This window comes from Paramormyrops kingsleyae, chromosome 25, assembly GCF_048594095.1.
Source record: "Paramormyrops kingsleyae isolate MSU_618 chromosome 25, PKINGS_0.4, whole genome shotgun sequence".
Lineage (NCBI taxonomy): Eukaryota > Metazoa > Chordata > Actinopteri > Osteoglossiformes > Mormyridae > Paramormyrops > Paramormyrops kingsleyae.
This window is the reverse complement of record NC_132821.1, coordinates 3,641,900-3,661,646: the sequence shown is the minus strand read 5'-3', so window position 1 is coordinate 3,661,646 and position 19,747 is coordinate 3,641,900. Positions and strand designations below refer to the sequence as shown.

General features: G+C 41.1%; 1 protein-coding gene across 1 annotated transcript; it reads right to left on the bottom strand.

Moving 5' to 3' along the window:
• Positions 1–13,908: 13,908 nt before the first annotated feature.
• LOC111840980 (uncharacterized) lies at positions 13,909–17,804 on the bottom strand. Its single transcript, XM_072707674.1, has 11 exons — positions 17,713–17,804; positions 17,559–17,633; positions 16,714–16,755; positions 16,576–16,624; positions 16,093–16,364; positions 15,860–16,015; positions 15,605–15,652; positions 15,142–15,302; positions 14,733–14,797; positions 14,354–14,454; positions 13,909–14,105 (listed from the first exon to the last, which is right to left on the bottom strand). The coding sequence occupies exons 1-11, from the start codon at positions 17,726–17,728 to the stop codon at positions 13,990–13,992; spliced, it is 1,101 nt and encodes a 366-aa protein (XP_072563775.1). The 5' UTR covers positions 17,729–17,804; the 3' UTR covers positions 13,909–13,989.
• Between the last annotated feature and the right edge of the window lie 1,943 nt (positions 17,805–19,747).

Here is a 19,747-nt window from a genome sequence, read left to right as displayed (position 1 = left end):
AGTATATTACTGGGGAATTACAACCTTTTGCTGTACATCATTACAACAAGGCCCTGTACTTTTACAGTGTGCACTGTGAAAGTAATGTACAAGTTGAGAATAATTTACTGTGAATTTACAATGCACACTGTGGAAGTCATGCTAAAATTGTCCAGTAACTTACTGTAAAAGTAATGCAGATGAAGCTTCCATTTACTGTGAATTTACAATCATTGTACAATTAACCCCCTCCCCCCAACAAACAACTCTGAGGTAAATGTTGGTCAATGTTAGCCCAATGGCATATTTATTAAAAAATAAATATTTTTCAATGTACAGGTACATTACAGTACACGTACTTAAAATGCAGAAAATGCAGAGAAATTGTGCAAACTTGCAATTCAACTACCTGTGTCACAATAACAGTAATAAATCCATCTTAAAATACAGAGAAATTGTGCAAACTTGCAATTCAACTACCTGTCTCACAACTATTCAGCTAGCTGTGTCACAATAACAGTAATGGACAGGATGGGAATGAGGCCTTCATGGCAAGATAAGAGAGCAAGGGAGAGAGTGATGAAGGAATGTCGTAAAGGGGTCAGGCGCTCCTCTCAGTCTCAAACAGTATGAGTCCACAAGCAACAGCATTGTGTAAAAATCTTGTAGTGCAAAGTTGTCTTGAAAAATTACGAAAAGAACAAGGCTACTAAAACTGAGCCTGACAACTACCGCTGCAAAAAAAAATAAACTATGATAATAATAATAATAATAATAATAATAGATTTAATTTATAACGCACTTTACATTTAAAATAAATCTCAAAGTGCCACAAAATGAGTCATCCTAAAAAAGTGAAAAAAAAAACACATATTGAAACAACAATTAAAACAAGCAAGTCAAACAATAATTAAGAAACCTATAAAATTAATTAAAATCCATAAGTTCTATTAAAAAGAAATGTCTTAAGTCCTTTTTTAAAATTTTCAATAGTCTGTGGGGCCTTCAAATGGTCTGGGAGGGTGTTCCATAGACGCGGGGTGGCAGAACAGAAGGCCCGATCACCTATGGTGCTGAGTTTGGTCCTGGGAAGTAGGAGACAATTTGCATTTGTAGATCTTCGAGACCATGTTAAAGTTAGGGGGGTAAGTAGTTCTTTTAAGTAAAGGGGGGCATTTCCATGGATGCATTGGTGAGTGATAACGGAAACCTTGTATTCAATCCTTGCAGAAACGGGAAGCCAGTGCAGTGATTGAAGAATGGGTGTAATGTGTTCATATTTTCAAACTCTCATCAGAATCCTTGCTGCACTGTTCTGTATGTATTGGAGTTTTTGAAGATGTTTGTTGGGCATTCCAATGAGAAGTGCATTGCAGTAGTCGATTCTGGTGGAGATAAAGGCGTGAACCAGTTTTTCAGCATCTGGCAAGGTGAGAGTAGGACGGAGTTTTGCAATATTTCTGAGGTGGTGGAATGAAGTCTTGCAGAGATGTTTAACATGAGTTTCAAAAGTGAGTTGAGGATCAAGTCTAACACCAAGGTTGATGACTGACGAGGCAAGGGAAATGTCATGACCGGAGACCGTAATACTCGGTATGGAGGCTGACTGAAGCTGATGCGGGGTACCAACCAAGATTGCTTCAGTTTAAGAGCAGTTTAACTGGAGAAAGTTTTGTTTCATCCAGACACTGATCTCCTCAAGACAGATGCTGAGTTTCGATGAAGATGATGCTGCAGAGGAGTATTTCTCAGTTTTCATGTAAAGCTGTGTGTCATCAGCATAACAGTGAAATGAAATTCCATAGCGGCTAATGATTTGGCCAAGAGGGAGCATGTATAAAGTGAAAAGGATGGGGCCGAGAACTGACCCCTGCGGGACTCCACAGGTCACAGTGTGCGTCCGGGACCTTGCTTTTCCAAGGGAAATATACTCTGTCCTGTCTGTAAGATAAGATTGAAACCAAGACCAGGCAGTGTCAGTTAGTCCAATGGTGTGATGTAACCGATTGAGGAGTATATCATGGTCAATGGTGTGGAATGCAGCAGATAAATCAAGAAGAACGAGTAGAGAAGGTGAGCCAGCATCAGCCGTCATCAGCAAGTCATTTGTGACTCTAATCAAAGCTGTTTCTGTGCTATGGGCAGAGCGAAAACCAGACTGAAATTTTTCAAAGAGGTTGTTGTATTTGAGGCGATCCTGAATATAGATGGCAACTACTTTCTCCAGGACTTTAGTGAGGAATGGAAGGTTGGAAATAGGCCTATAGTTGGCAAAAACTTCTGGATCAAGAGTGGGTTTTTTGAGAAGTGGTCGGATTATAGCGGTTTTTAAAGCAGATGGAATGTAGCCAGCCTGGAGGGATTGATTTATGATTGTGGTGATCAAAGGAGTGTTGGCAGAGAGGCTGTAGGAAAGTGATCCAGAGCACTGGTGGAGGGCTTCATCTTCCTAATAATTTCTTCAACCTCTTGATGAGAAACTTTTAGGAAGCAGTCGAGAGGCTGAGCAATCACAGGCCGTGGATTGATGGTCAGAACAGATAGATCTGGTGGATCTTGGAAAGCAGAACGAATTGAGTTAATTTTTGCTTTGAAGAAGGTCATAAAAATCATTACAGCGCTCTTCTGTATTTTCAACAGGAATAGGAGTTTGTGGTTGGAGAAGTTGATTTACAGTGGAGAATAGCTGCTTAGAGTTTCCATGGCTGTTTTTAATGACATTTGAATAAAACTGAGACCGTGCCTCTCTAAGGGACTTTGAGTATGCCTTTTGATGTTTCCGATAGGCCAGTTTATGGAGAGTGAGACCAGTAGCATTGTGACGCCGCTCAAGGGCACGGCCAGCTGCCTTCATTTTTCGTAGCTCATTTGTAAACCAGGGTGCTGAGCGAGAGAAGGTGACTGCTCTGGATTTGACCGGGGCATGGAGATCCAATATACTGCTCAAGATTTCATTATAAAAGTCCACTGCAGTATCAACTGATGAGAAGTTTACATGAAGAAGACTCTGTAAGTCAATTGTCATAGATACTGGGTTGATATTTTTCAAAATTCTAAAGCAGATTTGGCGTTTGGCCTTGATGAGAGGGGAAGGAAATAGTAGCTCCATGGAGACAACCTTATGGTCAGACACACCCAAGTCATATATTAATAAATTGCTGACAAGGGCAGAGTTGGTAATGACCAAATCGAGCGTGTGCCGCTGGAATTTTTTTTATGGACCGTTTGAATCACTAAGTTATTAAAGTTAAACCGCTAACGGTTAGCCCTGCTAATCTATGATAATCTTGACTAATTACAGAAATGTGCACACATAAATAGTAACGTTTGTCCCATCATTGGTTTTATAAACTTTACAAACACCAGATTTGTCTAAACGGTGATAGTGACATGAAAAATTATTAGCGAAACTGTCGTCATTACTAACTACTATTAGCAAATGCTGTGAGAGAACTTTCAACAATTCCAGGCACTTGCTAACAAAATGTGAACTGTATCATGCGATAAACGTTCATTTGAAAGTAAATTATCATATTAAAATAGCATAGGTGCTGCAAACATGCATGCTGCTCACCTTCTCCATTCAGCCCGGAAGAGAAGAGGGACACGACGGCGCCTTCAGTTTAAAACAGTTCGGTTATGTCATGTGACTTCCCAGGGCATATTTCAATACAATATTTCACTGTAATAATACTGTGTAATGCTGTGAAATCCTTAATTTTTTTCATTGTGTTGCTGTGATATTACCGACCTTGTTGTGATATAACAGCAGGTTTTAGATTGCAAGATTTTACTGTAAAATAAGAGCTAAATGCTGTAAAATCCAAGGATACAGTAGTTTTTACAGGTATTCATTGGGATATTACAGGGAAACTTAATTACAACAAGTTACTGTAAAATAATACTGTTAATTATTGTGAAATGCTGGTAATTTCTAACAGTGTACCTTTTAGTGTGTTTATTGGTGCAACTTGACTTCTGATGTTGAGTTAAATTACTAGAAACGTTCAATTAACATAAAATTAAGACAACCAGGTTACTTCTAGATTTAAGTTGAAATCATTTTTAAGTGTAGCGGCCGACCTAGTATCGGTATTGGGCACACCACATTCCCCAAACCACATTATCCGCGAGCGAACAGAACCGGGCACACACCAGCGCTGCATCCCACGAGTCAACAAGCTCCCCTTCGGTCCCAGCTCCCCTTTCCAACACTTCAAAGCCACGCCAGTCCACGGCTGTTCAACTGTTGCAATGGCAAATAAACCAACAGCCGCTAAAATGACTAACACATAAAACTTGTCTGTAATAGTGAGTTTTGTCATAAGTAATACCATTTCTACAACACACGAACATTTCACATACACTTACCAATGTTACGTGCATAGGTGAATCAGTGACTAGTGCCTTTTGAAAAGCCAAGACTCGAGAACATTAAAAGATGCCCACAACTTGGAAAACCTGAACACGAAAACCTGTCGGCAAACTAAAGCAGCTAGACTATTACACACTGTAGGATTTGCCTGTACACTCAAACCACTTAAAAAAAAAAAAAGAAAAACAATACGAGAAATTGACTGCAAGTTGTTTTATTTTACACAAAAAGCTTCATTGATAATGAGATGAAATGTCAAAAAAAAAAAAAAATGGCCAGCACATTACCAATACGTACAAAATGTCAAAAAAAAAAAAAAACTCACAACTCATGGCACAGTGTTACTGCAGGTAGGCAGTTCACTATCAGGAATGTCCATGGATAGCACATTGCAGTCGTCAAAAAAGTGAACATAAGACATTCCTCACCAAGAAGACTCTCCTCAATGGCTTCGTCAGTAGTAATTTGCCTTTGTCCCAAGTACGCTGTTAGATGGGAGTGCCCGATGGCCAGTGTATAGTCCGTGCCGTCCTCGGCTCTCACTTTCAGAGTCTCCCGCAATACTTTTGCGAAGGACTGACATTTCTGAAGCATCTTGCACGTCTGGCAGCGTGCAAATCTGCAGTTAGCGTCCCACGCCTCTTGCCAGCTGCGGCAGAGTGCACATTTGACGCCAGCTTTTACTTTGACTGACGCCGACGACTCCTGCACCTCCTCCAGCTCACCTACATTCAGGTCACCAATACGTTGAATGTCGGTATCCTTTGTTGTTGTTGTTAACTCCGCCTTCCCCTGGTAGACCCTGGTGGTGAGGTTGGTGAAGGCGAAAGAGGCGTGCAGCGCCACGGCATCGATGTGCCTCTCCCAAAGACAGAGAGGCATCTGGGCAGTGCCGTTGGCAACCATACAGCTCTTCACCGCCTTCTCCGTCCCTCTGACAGAGACCGTTTTCACAGGTGACGCCGCAACCACCTTCGCCTTCACCAAAGCCACCTATAGGAAAGAAAACCAGTCATTGCTTTACCAAACTGCTTGTCCAGAAATTGCGTAATCTTAGAAAAACGTCTACATTTCCATTACAAGCTTATTCATAACGCACCTTCCTGCCTGCTGGCAAAGCCGTCATGTCGGCAAACATCTGCCTCGCAGCTGCCGGAGGCTTCCGCAAAGGGAACGGCAGATTTGAGACAGACACCTCCGTTACGGGATTGACTATGATGTCAAATTCAGACATGCCTTTGAAGCCTAGGAAGAAAGACACACACATTAATACATGCTCAGTAAAACATGTCCTCTAAAATTGTGTTCTGTAAAGAGATACTCACTCAGAGTCTTCCTGATATTAGTCAGTTTGACTGCAGTGCCATTATTAGCGGCCTGAATAAATTCTGGCCGCTTCCTTTGGCTGAAAACTACAGCATCATGGAATTCCTCCCTACCGGTCTATATTACAGCCATAGCTGTCAAGTCTCCCGTTTTGGCCAGGAAACTACCGTATTTTACCCCTCTTTCCTGCCATCCTCCCGTATTAGTATTTTCCCGTAAATCTCCCGTATTATAATATCATTTAAAAAAAATAAAAAAATCCTCTGTCTCTCCAAACTCAACTGTCAGTAGCCTTGCGAGAACTGCCACCTGCAGTAGTCTGCAGGTCATTTACAACATGAACCAGGCAATGCTGTGTGCCAAAAACAACGTTATACACTCACCTAAAGGATTATTAGGAACACCTGTTCAATTTCTCATTAATGCAATTATCTAATCAACCAATCACATGGCAGTTGCTTCAATGCATTTAGGGGTGTGGTCCTGGTCAAGACAATCTCCTGAACTCCAAACTGAATGTCAGAATGGGAAAGAAAGGTGATTTAAGCAATTTTGAGCGTGGCATGGTTGTTGATGCCAGACGGGCCGGTCTGAGTATTTCACAATCTGCTCAGTTACATTTATATTCCATGGAGAGTAGCGGTGAATTGATTACTGATGAGTTGCATCTGGAATGGGTGGAAGGATGTCTAACTTTGCCATCGTGTTAATTAAGATTGGCACCGACCCATTTGTAAGTTTAAAATGCATAAAAGCACCACATAAGTTTATATACTGTACTGAATCAAGGCTTTTTCACTTTGTCAGGGACCTCTAACAAAAAAAATACAGATAAAAATCTCACTAAATCATTGTCATCCCCTGCTCTTACGATCGTCCTGTGTGCCACGCCCCCTAGCCACCTCAATTATGTAATTCCGCGTCTGGTCATTAACGTCATTGCTTGTTAAACAATCAGAATTCCGCACGAGGTGGCGATCGAGGAGGTGTGGCAGACATCACAGCTTTTCCCGCAAGCAGGAAGGTTCAATCATGAATTTGTATTGGCAATGTACACCTTTTCTAAAATTTTGCAGTTTCTGGATGATTAGTTTAGGAAAAGCAATGACTGGTTTACGTTCCTGTAGGTGGCTTTGGTGAAGGCGAAGGTGGTGGCAACGTCACCGGCAAAAACTGTGACCGTCAGAGGCACACGGTGTCGGACGGCACTGCCAAGATGAATCTCTGCATTTGGGAGAGACAGATCGATGCCGCGGCGCTGCAGTCCTCCCGTCGCCTTCACCAATCTTTCCACCAGTCTCTTTGAGGGAAAGGTGGACCTGATGGCAACGACTGACACACAAATGGAGAAGATTGGCGACTTGGATGTCATGGAGGTGGAAGGTATACCGGAGGAAGAATCGGGTGTCACCGTTAGGGCTTCTGTCACTGTAGTGGAGATTAAGGCGGGCGTCAAGTGTGCCCTGTGCCCCGTGTAGAATGACTTGCAGCACCACGGCATCGATCTGTCTCTCCTAGACGTATAGATTCATCTGGGCAGTGCCGTCCGACACCGTGCCATTGCATTACAAACTTATTCATGAACTAACCTTCCTGCTAACAGGTGTTACACCAAATTCTGTGACCATCGAATTATGTGACTGCTGTACATGTTCGCGAGGTTCCCGTCCACGTGCACGAGCACTCTCCACATTTTACGCAACGCAATTTAACTGTATGTTCTCGCAAAATATGTAGGAGCAGTGGTGGTTCTAGGATTTTTCTGTAACAGGGGCCATTAAGGGGCCACATGTTACATTCAGGGGCCAAGTATAGGGTACATTCAAGCACACAAAATAATTTATTCAGTACGGTGCAAATACATTTCGGCAGTCATTCCTTTTTCAAACGCTCTAATAAAAAATTATGAGCCAGTAAAGTTCTTAATGATTTTTTTCATTTATTTATACTGTGTCCTTTAGGACACAATGCATAAATCACACACACACACACACTAAAGTACATCACAGCGATTAATTAATCAAATACAATACAATTTACAGTTTGGATATATTTATACCTCCCAGCTTAAACATCTCATACAGTACACTCTAATAAGGTAAAGTGCAGCAGAGCACAGCAAATTCAGAACAAACAAGAGGTATTTTAACATGTACGTATGTTACCATAATGTTTCCAAATACAATACAATTTACAGTGTGGATATATTTACCTAAACCAGTGGTTCTCAAACTGGGGGCCGTGGCCCCCTGGGGGGCCACCAGATGGCGCTAGGGGGGCCGTATCGAAATTGTAGAATCTAAAAAAAAAAATTACCTGTATGTAAATCAGGCTTGTCAACCTATGTAAAATATAATGTATTTAAAAGAAAAAAAATAGAAGTATAAAAAAAATGTAAATATAAATTTTACGTAGCACACTACGCTGCTATGGACATCATAAATTAATGTTCAGTATTCAGTACTTTTAATTTGTTGCACTTTTCAGACAATGTTAGTTTTACTGTCAAAACTGTTGTAATACAATGCTATATTTTGTGAAATGTAAATTTAACAAACCAGAGAAATAAAGACTACAAACAGAATCTAAAATCTAAAATTAAGTAAAATTGTAAGTTTGAGGATGTTTTTGTCGCGTCGGCAGGCAGGCGAGCCGGGAAGCAGGCGAGATCAGCCGGAGATACGGGTAAACGAGTTTTAATTGTAACGAAAGGTGAGACAGTAGGGCTGGGCGATATCATACCGGTATTATATCACGCATGCGCAGTAATCACTAGTACTTCAGATGACAGGCGCAACATTTGGCAGTGCGCCAGCTTTTCTGTGCTATACGGACATTTATTTACGCCCACAATTGAAGCAGCTTTTTAGATTTTTTTAGATTTTCCCACTAACTGCAATCTTTACAAAACCATCTTTTGTTGCCAAACAACAAGATCCTATGAGAATCTACTGCTGTGGCAGAAGTCATTTTGTACCGTGGCTGGGGAATTTATACTGTTGCCCTATTCAACACCATCATGGTTAAAAGTTTAAACAAAGGCAGTACCCTGTCATGCTATGCAAATATACATCAGGCACTGAGGAGCCCCCTCCCCCCAGAAAGAGGGAGGTTGTGGTAGTGGGGGATTCAATTATTAGGGGAGTAGACAGTTATGTGTGCACGCGTGATAGAGGGTCCCGTACGGTGTCTTGCCTGCCTGGTGCCCAGGTAGGAGACCTTCCAGATCGTGTGGACAAGCTTTTGGCCCCAGCTGGGGTGGATCCAGTTGTCGTGGTGCATGTTGGCACCAACGACATAGGCAAGGGTAGAAGGGCTGTTCTGCAGGATAAATTTATAGAAGTCGCCAATAAGCTTAGAAGCAGAACGTCCATGGTGGTATTTTCCGAAATACTCCCCGTGCCACGCGCAAGTGAGGCTAAGTTAGCTGAGATAAGGAGATTAAATGCGTGGCTAAAAGGATGGTGTAGGAAAGAGGGGTTTAGGTTTATGGGGCACTGGAGGACCTTCTGGAACAGGTGGGACCTGTTCAAGCCGGATGGGTTGCATCTGAACCGGAGGGGAACCAGTGTACTGGGAAGGCGTATTTGTAGAGTAGTTGAGGAATGTTTTAACTAGGGACTGGGGGGGCAGGGAGGTTAGTTAAGTATGTAACTGGGGGGAAACGGAAAGCCCAAAAAAATCATATTATAAGTAGGCACTGTAATAAGCCTACCCTTTGTTGTCTGTATTTAAACGCCAGGAGTATTAGGAATAAAATTCATGATTTAGAGGCTCTTATCTCATCGGACTCTTATGATATTATAGCAATAACTGAAACGTGGTTGAGTGATAAGGATGGACAAGAATATAATATGGATGGTTACACATTGTTCCGTAAAGACCGTATAGGTAAGAAGGGAGGTGGTGTTGCAGTATATGTAAAGGAAATCTTGCAGGCAAGGGAGCTTACTGATATAAGTAAAAGTACGGAAGCTATATGGGTAAAATTAGATGCTACAAACTCAAATAGCCTAATTGTCGGTCTTTGTTACAGAGCACCCAATGTAGCTGCTGAGGAAAGCAGATTGTTATACAGTGATATTAGGATTATGAGCAATAAAAATGATGTGGTAGTTATGGGTGATTTTAATCTACCGGGGATGCAGTGGGACATTGTTGCTGGCTCTTCTGAAAATGAACTTGAGATGGTGGAATTAGTACAGGATTGTTTTTTTACTCAGTTTGTTAACACCCCTACCAGGGGAGATGCCATTCTTGATCTTGTTTTGTCTAATAACCAGGACAGGATTGGTAAATTAGATGTTTTAGAACCACTTGACAGTAGCGATCATAACATGGTTAAATTTGAGGTTAAGTTTAGTGCCCGAAGAGCAAAGTCCAAATCAAAAATATATAATGTTAGGAAGGCTAACTTCAATTGTATGAGATTAAAACTAGAAACCGTGAACTGGATGGAGTCAAATAACAAAACTGTTGAAGAGGCATGGGAATTTTTTAAAAGCACATTATTGCAAGTACAAGAGGACTTCATACCTGTTTCTAGCAAGAATAAATCTAGGAAATTGCAACCTAGGTGGTTAAATAGGGACATAAAGTATAAAGTAAAGAGGAAAAGGGCTTTGTTCCAGAGATGGAAAATAACTGATGATGACATAATAAAGCAAGAGTATCTAAATCTACAGGCTGAATTAAAAAATGACATTAGACGAGCTAAAAGGAATGTCGAAAGGAAGATCGCATTGGAGGCTAAGGATGACGTTAAAAGTTTCTTCCAGTATTTTAACTCTAAAAGAGCTCTAAAAGCTGAAATTACTAATCTGCAGGATAGTAAGGGTCTTATAATTGAAAACGACATTGACATAGTAAATGAGTTCAATGATAGTTTTGCACGGGTATTCACTGTCGAGGACACTAGTAACTTACCAGTTCTTATTACTAATCCAACATCGTCTATAACTAATATATATATAACTGAAGCTGATGTTTTGCAAAGCCTAGCTAAGCTCAAAATAAATAAATCACAGGGCCCTGATGGCATCTTACCTATAGTGTTAAAAGAGATGAGGGATATTATTTGCCGACCCTTAACATTACTGTTTCAAAAATCCTTATCTGAAGGTGTGGTACCTTCTGATTGGAAGCATGCCAACATAACGCCCATTTTCAAAAAAGGGGATAGAAGTAATTTGTCAAACTATAGGCCAATCAGTCTAACTTGTATAACTGGTAAAGTTATGGAGGCTATAATCAAAGAGAAAATGGTAGATTACCTGGACTCAAATAACATTTTGAGGGATAGCCAGCATGGATTTAGGAGAGGTAGATCCTGTTTAACAAATCTGTTGGAGTTTTTTGAGGAAGCTACTCAGGAAGTTGATGATAAGAAGGCCTATGATGTCATCTATTTAGATTTCCAAAAGGCTTTTGATGTTGTTCCCCACAAGAGGCTCTCACTTAAACTCAAAGCGACAGGTATTTTAGGAACTGTAGCGACTTGGATTGATAACTGGTTAACGGATAGGAAGCAGCGAGTAGTTATAAGAGGCTCGATGTCACAGTGGGCCTGCGTTCATAGTGGGGTACCGCAGGGTTCAATTTTAGGACCACTTTTGTTCCTAATTTACATAAATGATATAGACACCAATATATACAGTAAACTGGTGAAATTTGCAGATGACACCAAGGTGGGTGGTGTAGCAGATACTGAACTAGCGGCTCAGCAGCTACAGCGGGATCTTAATTTAATTAGTGACTGGGCTGACACCTGGCAGATGAAATTTAACATAGACAAATGTAAGGTACTCCATGTAGGGAGCAGAAATATAAAGTACAGGTATTTTATGGGACCTACTGAAATAAAGGTAGCTGATTATGAGAAAGACCTTGGTGTGTATGTTGATGCTTCCATGTCTCATTCTCGCCAGTGTGGGGAAGCAATAAAAAAGGCTAATAGGATGTTGGGGTATATCTCCAGGTGTGTGGAGTTAAAGTCAAGGGAGGTAATGCTAAGATTATACAATTCCTTGGTGAGACCTCACCTAGAATATTGTGTACAGGTTTGGTCACCATATCTTAAAAAGGACATAGCGGCCTTAGAAAAGGTGCAGCGTAGGGCCACAAGAATGATTCCTGGTCTTAGAGGAATGTCATACGAGGAAAGGTTATTTGAGCTAAATCTGTTCAGCCTCAAGCAAAGGAGACTGAGGGGGGACATGATCCAGGTCTATAAGATTCTAACAGGTTTGGATGCTGTTCAACCGAATAGTTACTTCAGCATTAGTTCAAATACAAGAACTCGTGGCCATAGGTGGAAATTAGCGGGAGAACATTTCAAACTGGATTTAAGGAAGCACTTCTTTACACAGCGTGTAGTCAGAGTATGGAATAGTCTTCCTGATAACGTAGTGCAAGCTGAATCCTTGGGTTCCTTTAAATCAGAGCTAGATAAGATTTTAACAACTCTGAGCTATTAGTTAAGTTCTCCCCAAGCGAGCTCGATGGGCCGAATGGCCTCCTCTCGTTTGTATAGTTCTTATGTTCTTATTGGTCAAATAAATTTGTTTTGTCATTCAAAGTAGGTCTAATAGGATTTTTTAAATTTCACGTAACGCTGTCAGTGAAATTTTATTTTATAGAGACGCAGCAGCAGCATCAACAGAAAAAAATTGAAGAATTTAAAACGTGGATGCTTAGCCTGTATATTCTTTAGGCTATTAAGCCCACTGATTCCTTAATTTTTAAGCCTATTTTTGTGTGGAATGCCATTGCCAAACCTGTCCGTTGTTGCCTATATGTTGCTTAAAAATAAATATTTTCTGAGTGGCAATGTTGCCGTTGCTCATATTTCTTTTTGATATAAGGCTTCGGTTTAAGGTGACATTTGTTAGGCATGCAGATTATTTGTCCCTCTTTTAAATTGGAGCGAGCGTGGAGCGATTTGACTGAAGCGGGAGGAAATTTTAGTGGAGTGAGGAGCGGTGTTGAGCGGAGCGGCTTAGTGTGAATTAGAGCGGTGAAGCGGGCGGAGCCAACAGCCTCGTGAGCGAGGAGCGGAAATTCTCACTGCTCCACTGCGCTCACATGCTCTGATACAAAGCCTCATTAATAATTTAGCCATACTAAGCTGCTTAAATTGTGGGCGTAAATAAATGTCCGTATAGCACAGAAAAGCTGGCGCACGCCCAAATGTTGCGCCTGTCATCTGAAGCCCTAATGATTACTGCGCATGCGTGATATAATACCGGTATGATATCGCCCAGCCCTATGAGACAGACATGGACATTAACGTACAATACAATGACGGATCTGACAAGACGTACTCAGACGCGGACTAAATACACAAGACTAGCCAGAAATAACAGGACACAGGTGATCACAATCAGGACTTGACACGAGGTAATGAGGGGGCGTGGCACACACGAGAATCATACGGAGCTGGGCGTGGCAGTTTTGCGTCATGATTTTTTTTTTGAGGAGGGGGGCCACAAAAGGATTCACCCTACACAAGGGGGGCTCCTGCTGAAAAAGTTTGAGAACCACTGACCTAAACATTTGTTTCTTCCCACTGCGCAAAGTGACGTCGGAAATACGTCTTTTATATGTCGTTTTTGGACGTCCAATTTTGGTCCACTGAAGGGGTTGTTTTGTAACGCCAGGCGACGTCTTTTTTTTGACGTCTAATGAACGTCTAGTGTTGACGTCCATGGGACCTCCGTGTATGGACTATTTATAGTCCAAATGTGGTCGCTGTGGCCGTTTTTTCAACGTCAAACTTAGACTCATTTTAGACATCGTTTTTATACTGCTTCTATTGGCTCTGTTGTCCCATGTTTCCAGAGGGTGGAGGACATATTTTCTATAGGCCACCAGTTAATTGTTAGCTTTGTTTACACCTTTGTATGCGTCTCCAGTTATCTGTGGCTGAGACAATCAAATGAACTTATTGGAAAATGATCTGGAACAGTCTGCCACCTTCTGAAATGGGACTAGATCATATTCCAATAACTTAATTTGACTGTCTCAGATAACTGGAGACGCATAGTTGTAGTGCATTTCCAGTTCAAACTACCTGTTAAACTACAGTAAAATTAACTGGTTCTGAAAACATGTCCTCCACCCTCTTGAAACATGGGTAAGTTATACACGTGATTTATTTGTAAACCTAACTCAATTCCCCCATTTAAACCTCGATTAAAAAATACTAATAATAATAAAACAAACATGGCTGCTGGTTATATATGTATATTTATTTCAGAAAGAACATGAGGAAAAACAATTCTTGTTCAAAGTCCTGTTTGTTGGGCTTATCAGTCCTGACTGAATCCTCCACCTCCATGTCTTTGAGGAGCATGTTTGAGGTGTTCTGAAACATTCATCTTAATGAATTCTTCAGTGGCGGCCTCATCAAATGTCATGACTCCTTCTGCACAAGCAGAAAAAGACAAATGATTTAGATATATGCAAAGGCGATCTGCATTCACACACACCCAACATTTGCGAAAATGTTTCCTGTTCATCAACTACCATTACTGAATTAATACAAAACCATCTCAGCAACTGATGATAGCCATGGTAGACAGTTGGCATAGTTTTTTTAAATATCAGCAGGGAAGGCAATATTTTGTGTAAAGTCATTATTTACAGATTGGTCAACATGAAACTTGGGCTGACCTTGTATAGCTCGATAAACTTTTGTTCCTTCCAAAGGCTTTTTGCCCCTTTTTCCCTTGCCCTTCATATTAAACTTTGCCATCAGGCTGTTAGTGAAGAGCCTATAGAAAAACAAATTTCAATTAATGTGAAGGATATATGTAGGAATAAAATTACACATGTAATAAACCCTTTATAATAGTTAATCAGTGGGTGGTCCTCCTTTTATCCCTCTACTAATCCCCTTGTCAATCACAGCTGGTCTATAATCTCACAATGCATTTGGTTGTGAACTTGTCAGAATAGGTAAAAACTAAGTGAAAACACATGCTCAGAAAGAAGGCAAATGAAAACATGCAATCTAGTCCACACCCAGGAAAAAAAAAATTGTTGTAGATACCTGTCCAACACTTTGTGGACACAGTCCTTGGTGTTCCGCCCACCGATTTTTGAAATTTGCCGCACCTGTTGGAATAAGTTCATAATAAAGTTGACTGACAATTCCCAGAGGAATGTCTTGATGCATGCTCAATCATTCAGGTAAGGAAATCCCAAAAAGTTGATTCTGTTCATCTGGATATGGCGTTCAGTGGGAGAAACGTGTCCTCACTCATTCAAGTGACTTCTTCAGTATCAGACTTCTTCAGTCTTCAGTCTCAGACTGGACGTAGCATTTCAGTGGGAGAAACCTTTTGTCAGATGAAGTGAATCAACTTTTTGGGATTCCCAGAGGAATTTAACAGTGTGCGAGTGCACTGCATTGTTTTATACTAGGCTATCCATTACTTTTAGACTTGTAAAATCTATACCAGGGTATTGAAGGCCTGTGCATCAGAGAGTTGTTGCTCCTGTAATTCAAAATCCTCCATGGTGTCAATCCTCCGAATATGGACAGCTGAAGAGGCAGGCTGTGTTTCCTTCAGGCGATGGCGAATGTCTACCAGTAAATTCAGGACCTTTTTTTGGTACACTGAAATAAACACATTTGTTGATGATTACAATGGTTACCTCTAATTAGAATAGCAAGGTTAGCTAGGTCACAAGTGTTTTTGTAATCAGATTCAGTGTTTGTTATTAGTACAGTAGTGTTGCAGGAAGAAACATAAAAGTCCAAACAAATGTCAGAAATGATGAAAAACAAGCCACAGCTATAATTAAAAAGCAGTTTCTGTGGACAGAGAGAACAGTGCAGTAAAAGAGAAGGTGGTACTATTAAGTCTCTCTCTTGCTCAGTGTCCGGTCATCTCACACTGCTAATAGATCAAGACTTACCATCCCAAGGTAATGGGAAAGTCCATCTCCCACTCTCAGTCACTGCATCTGCACCACAGAAAATCTGTTTTAGAAGTTACCAAATGATAAAACTTTCAACAGATTTATTAGAAGAGAAATAATAAATCTGCAATACTGTAACGATTAGAGATACATCTGTAAAACTCACTGAATTGAAAAGTGCAAGTTAATATTATCACCTGAATAGCAAAATAATCCTGTTTGACTGTAGTGTGAACGCAGCCGACAACTCACCATGCGAAGGTCTGGCATATGGGGGGCTGCTAAGATCACTGTACCGTGATCTTTCACCATGTCTGGATCTGGCCAGGGGCCCGGAGACATCATTACTGAATTGGTCATCACATCTAGAGGCATCACTGTGGTATGACCTGTCATGTCCAGCCCTGACTGTACAAGATACAAGATATTTGTCACATACGGTTATACAAAGTAATACTGCAGTGATATGACTGTGTGCCTCAAACCTTCTCTGTGCCGTGACCCGTCATGTCTGGACCTGATGGTGTGGCTGGAACCATCACTGTGCCAGGACTTGGATTTGGACCTGGATCTGTTTCTGGAGATATTGGTGTGGCTGGAACCGTCACTGTGGCAGGACTTGGACCTGGATCTGTTTCTGGAGATATTGGTGTGGCTGGAACCATCACTGTGGCAGGACTTGGACCTGGATCTGTTTCTGGAGATATTGGTGTGGCTGGAACCATCACTGTGGCAGGACTTGGACCTGGATCTGTTTCTGGAGATATCACTGTGTCCGGACCTGATGCTGGATCCCCTGCTGGACCTAGTATCATTTAAATTTAATCACTTGGCCATACCTTTATGACAGACAACATGCCATTTTAACACTGGAACAGTCTAACCCCTACTGGTTGGCCAAAAATAAGGGCTAGAGACCAACCAGTAGAATCCAGCCACGAATGATGCTGTGCCTTGTCCTTCTTTACCTGGAGCGATAGTCATCCCTCACACGACCTCTTGCTGCATGTTGAGATCCTGAAAAACAAAAAGAATGTTCTCACATTTCATAAGGCCTGATAAAATACAAAAGTGACTGTTTAAAGTGTGATGCGATGAATACTCACTGGGTGTTGATAGGTCTCTGCGCTGAGGTGATGTGCTTGCATCTGGAGATAAGAAAAAACAAAGAATATTCAGATGTACAACTGTTGAAATTAAACAAAACGGTAAGCACTGGCACACTCTGCTACTCTAAAGGCCCTTTCACATAGGACGGCATGCGCTGCGCTGACCGCTAGCTAGCGAAGGACCCAAAATTTGTGTTGCGCTGGCCGCTGCACTCTGCTTGTACATCTTTTTTTTTTGCAGCCGCTCTACGTGTACTAGATGCTCCTGCTCCTTGTCATTTCAAAACATGCATCTCTCTGACTTTGTATTCTCTACGAGTGTGTTGTATTATGTTCAAATGTTTAATAAAAAATGTATCACTCATTCATAAAGAAGAACGCTTTGCAACTATCCCGACTAATGAAGTGTGTGTCATTTCCACAACACTTTGCTTGCCGCAGCCGGAAACTGTTATTGGGCGGTGCAAGTAATAGAAATGAATGGGTTACAGAGCGCAGCGATGTGCGTACTGCGTCCTATGTGGAAGGGCCTTAAGACAGACAAGTCTGAAACATTTGATTGAGCCTGTAACTATTGTCTTGTGTGTAAAAGAGATCATTACCAAACTTGATTCAAAAGCAGTGACTAACACTTTGTCTAGAATAGACTTTTGACCTTGTTGGTGCAATGGATAGAGTGAATACTCACTGGACATTTCCTGTCATGTGGCATATACTAAAATAATTAAACACTTGAGTCATTACTATGCTTATTTCACAACCAGTGAGAAACTACCTGTCTTGAACAAACTATGACTTTGTGTAGTGGGATGGTTGGTGCAAGGGGAGAATTAAATACTCACGAGGAGTGGACATTTCACCACCTTGGAGATTGTCCACATGCTCAGCTTGGACAGACATGGCTTCATTTTCAGAGGCTGAAACACATCAATCAGCCTGTGACTCATGTTGTACACAACACATTGCCATACTTCTTAAGTTGTCACCAGTACTCACAAGTATTGTGTAACATGTTGCTGTCAATGTGCTGCAGCTTCTTTGGTGCAGTAGGGAAGGTGGGTAGCTTGACGCCTATACAGAGGTAATACAGTAAAAATAAGTATATCCAGCTTCAAAAAAATTATCATAATCTTAAAGAATTTGATTTATTTTGAGACTGGAATTATAAACTTAGTAGAAAAAACCCATTACCCCTGACACCCTCCTCATCCTCATCTGTTAATTCTGCAAAAAAACATTTATACGTTTGAAATATAAAATCGGTTCACGATAATTTTAGACATTGATGTTTATAAAATATTTGACGATGAGAAACATACCATTTGTAACAAAACCCTCCGGAATTCCTTTTTTAGTGCGTTTCCTCGTCGATCTAATCACCTCCTCATTGTCCTCCTCCTCTGCCTGACTGGTCAGGTTGTAGGTGTCACATTCACGACGTTTATCTAGAAGTTAGACAATTCAGCTTAAAACAAACAAAACAAAGAAAAAAAAAAAATCAGTAATATTTTGACTTTGAAATACAGTGAATTTGTTGTTCATCCAAGCAAAACTTGCCTGAAGAAATTTTTATTTTGATTAAAGAGAATGTCATCCAGTCATCCTGGGGGTTCTCTTTGTCCTTTATAGCTTTTTCTGTTTTTGTGGTGCTCATTTTACGTGGCCATCTGACGGTTTTCTTTTTCCGGTTGATCCAATTGTCAGGAACTACACCCTCCTCCTCTCGGTCACCCTCCCTCCAAACAGCCCTCGTGTACATGACCTGGAAAGGACAGAATATGCATGTTACTTTAGGTTTTTAACATTTTAGTTTAGCTTGCACATTGATTAGACAAGTGGTTCTCAAACTTTTTAAGTTCAAAGACTCTCATAACTCCGAATGTACAACTGGAACCAAGTGGACCACTTATGGTACCATTAGTACATTGTCAAAGTTACAGACCTGTAAGTATCCAATTTAGAACCCAATGCATTATGAGAGGACCTGGAACCCATTTTGAGTACCACTGTAGAGACAACACGGAGCTGGAGGTGACAGAAATGAATAAGCAAATGAATAAGTGAGTGACTAATAACTACATTAGAGAGGCAGCCCAGGTTAAGTTAATGGATAAAGCAAGAGAGGAGCGGTTAAGAGGGTTTGGACACGCAGAGAAGAGCAATGAGGGTTACATTGGGAGAAGGATATTGTGGCAAGAGGAAAGAGAGAGAAGGGCCCGGGGAGGTTTACGAATGTAGTGAGAAAGGACATGCAGGAGTCACCACAAAAGATACAGAAAACAAACAGATGTAAACAAGTGATCTACTTTGATGATCCCTGGTGGAATCTAGCTAAAAGAATAAGATAATTCAACCTTAATATGTGTGTTCCAGACCATGGCGAAGAGGTATGAGGACAAAACCACCAGCTTCTTGTGGGAGGCAGGCGACCTTCCGGAACAGATCCCTTTCTCGCAGTAGTGCATTTTTCATCCTGACATGACCATTTCCTATGCACACTATATTCAGAAGTCCAGAGCTACATGGTTGGTAAAATAATGGTGAAGTGTGACACTGGCGCAGAATTTCACAAGCAAAAGTCCCATCTGCATTTTTCTGTCGAACAAAAGCAAAGCTGTTGTCTCTCAAAAGAAAACAACTGTCCCTTTCTTTAACAGAAACAAACACTTTCGGGTGTATTTGGCTGTTGTCCACTTCTGAATGTTCGATTTCAGTTAAACGCCTGGTTACTTGCTCCAGGGGACTTCTCCCACTCCTCACATATTTCTTTATTTGTTGCAGATAGTTTTCAAATGGGAAACAGGAAATGTCATTTAAGGAACAGTTGAAGTGGCTGGCATCCTCATGGAGATGAATTAGTCCATGTACATTGTATACAGGAAAGGTCTTGCCATACAGGTCTGCACAGCACATGACAAAATGTTTGATTAGTTCGTGAGCATATTGGAGATAGGCATTTCGAATCCGCTCATCTGACTCCAGCATTATCGATATGGATACAGTCAAGGACAAGAAATGTTTGTATCTTTCA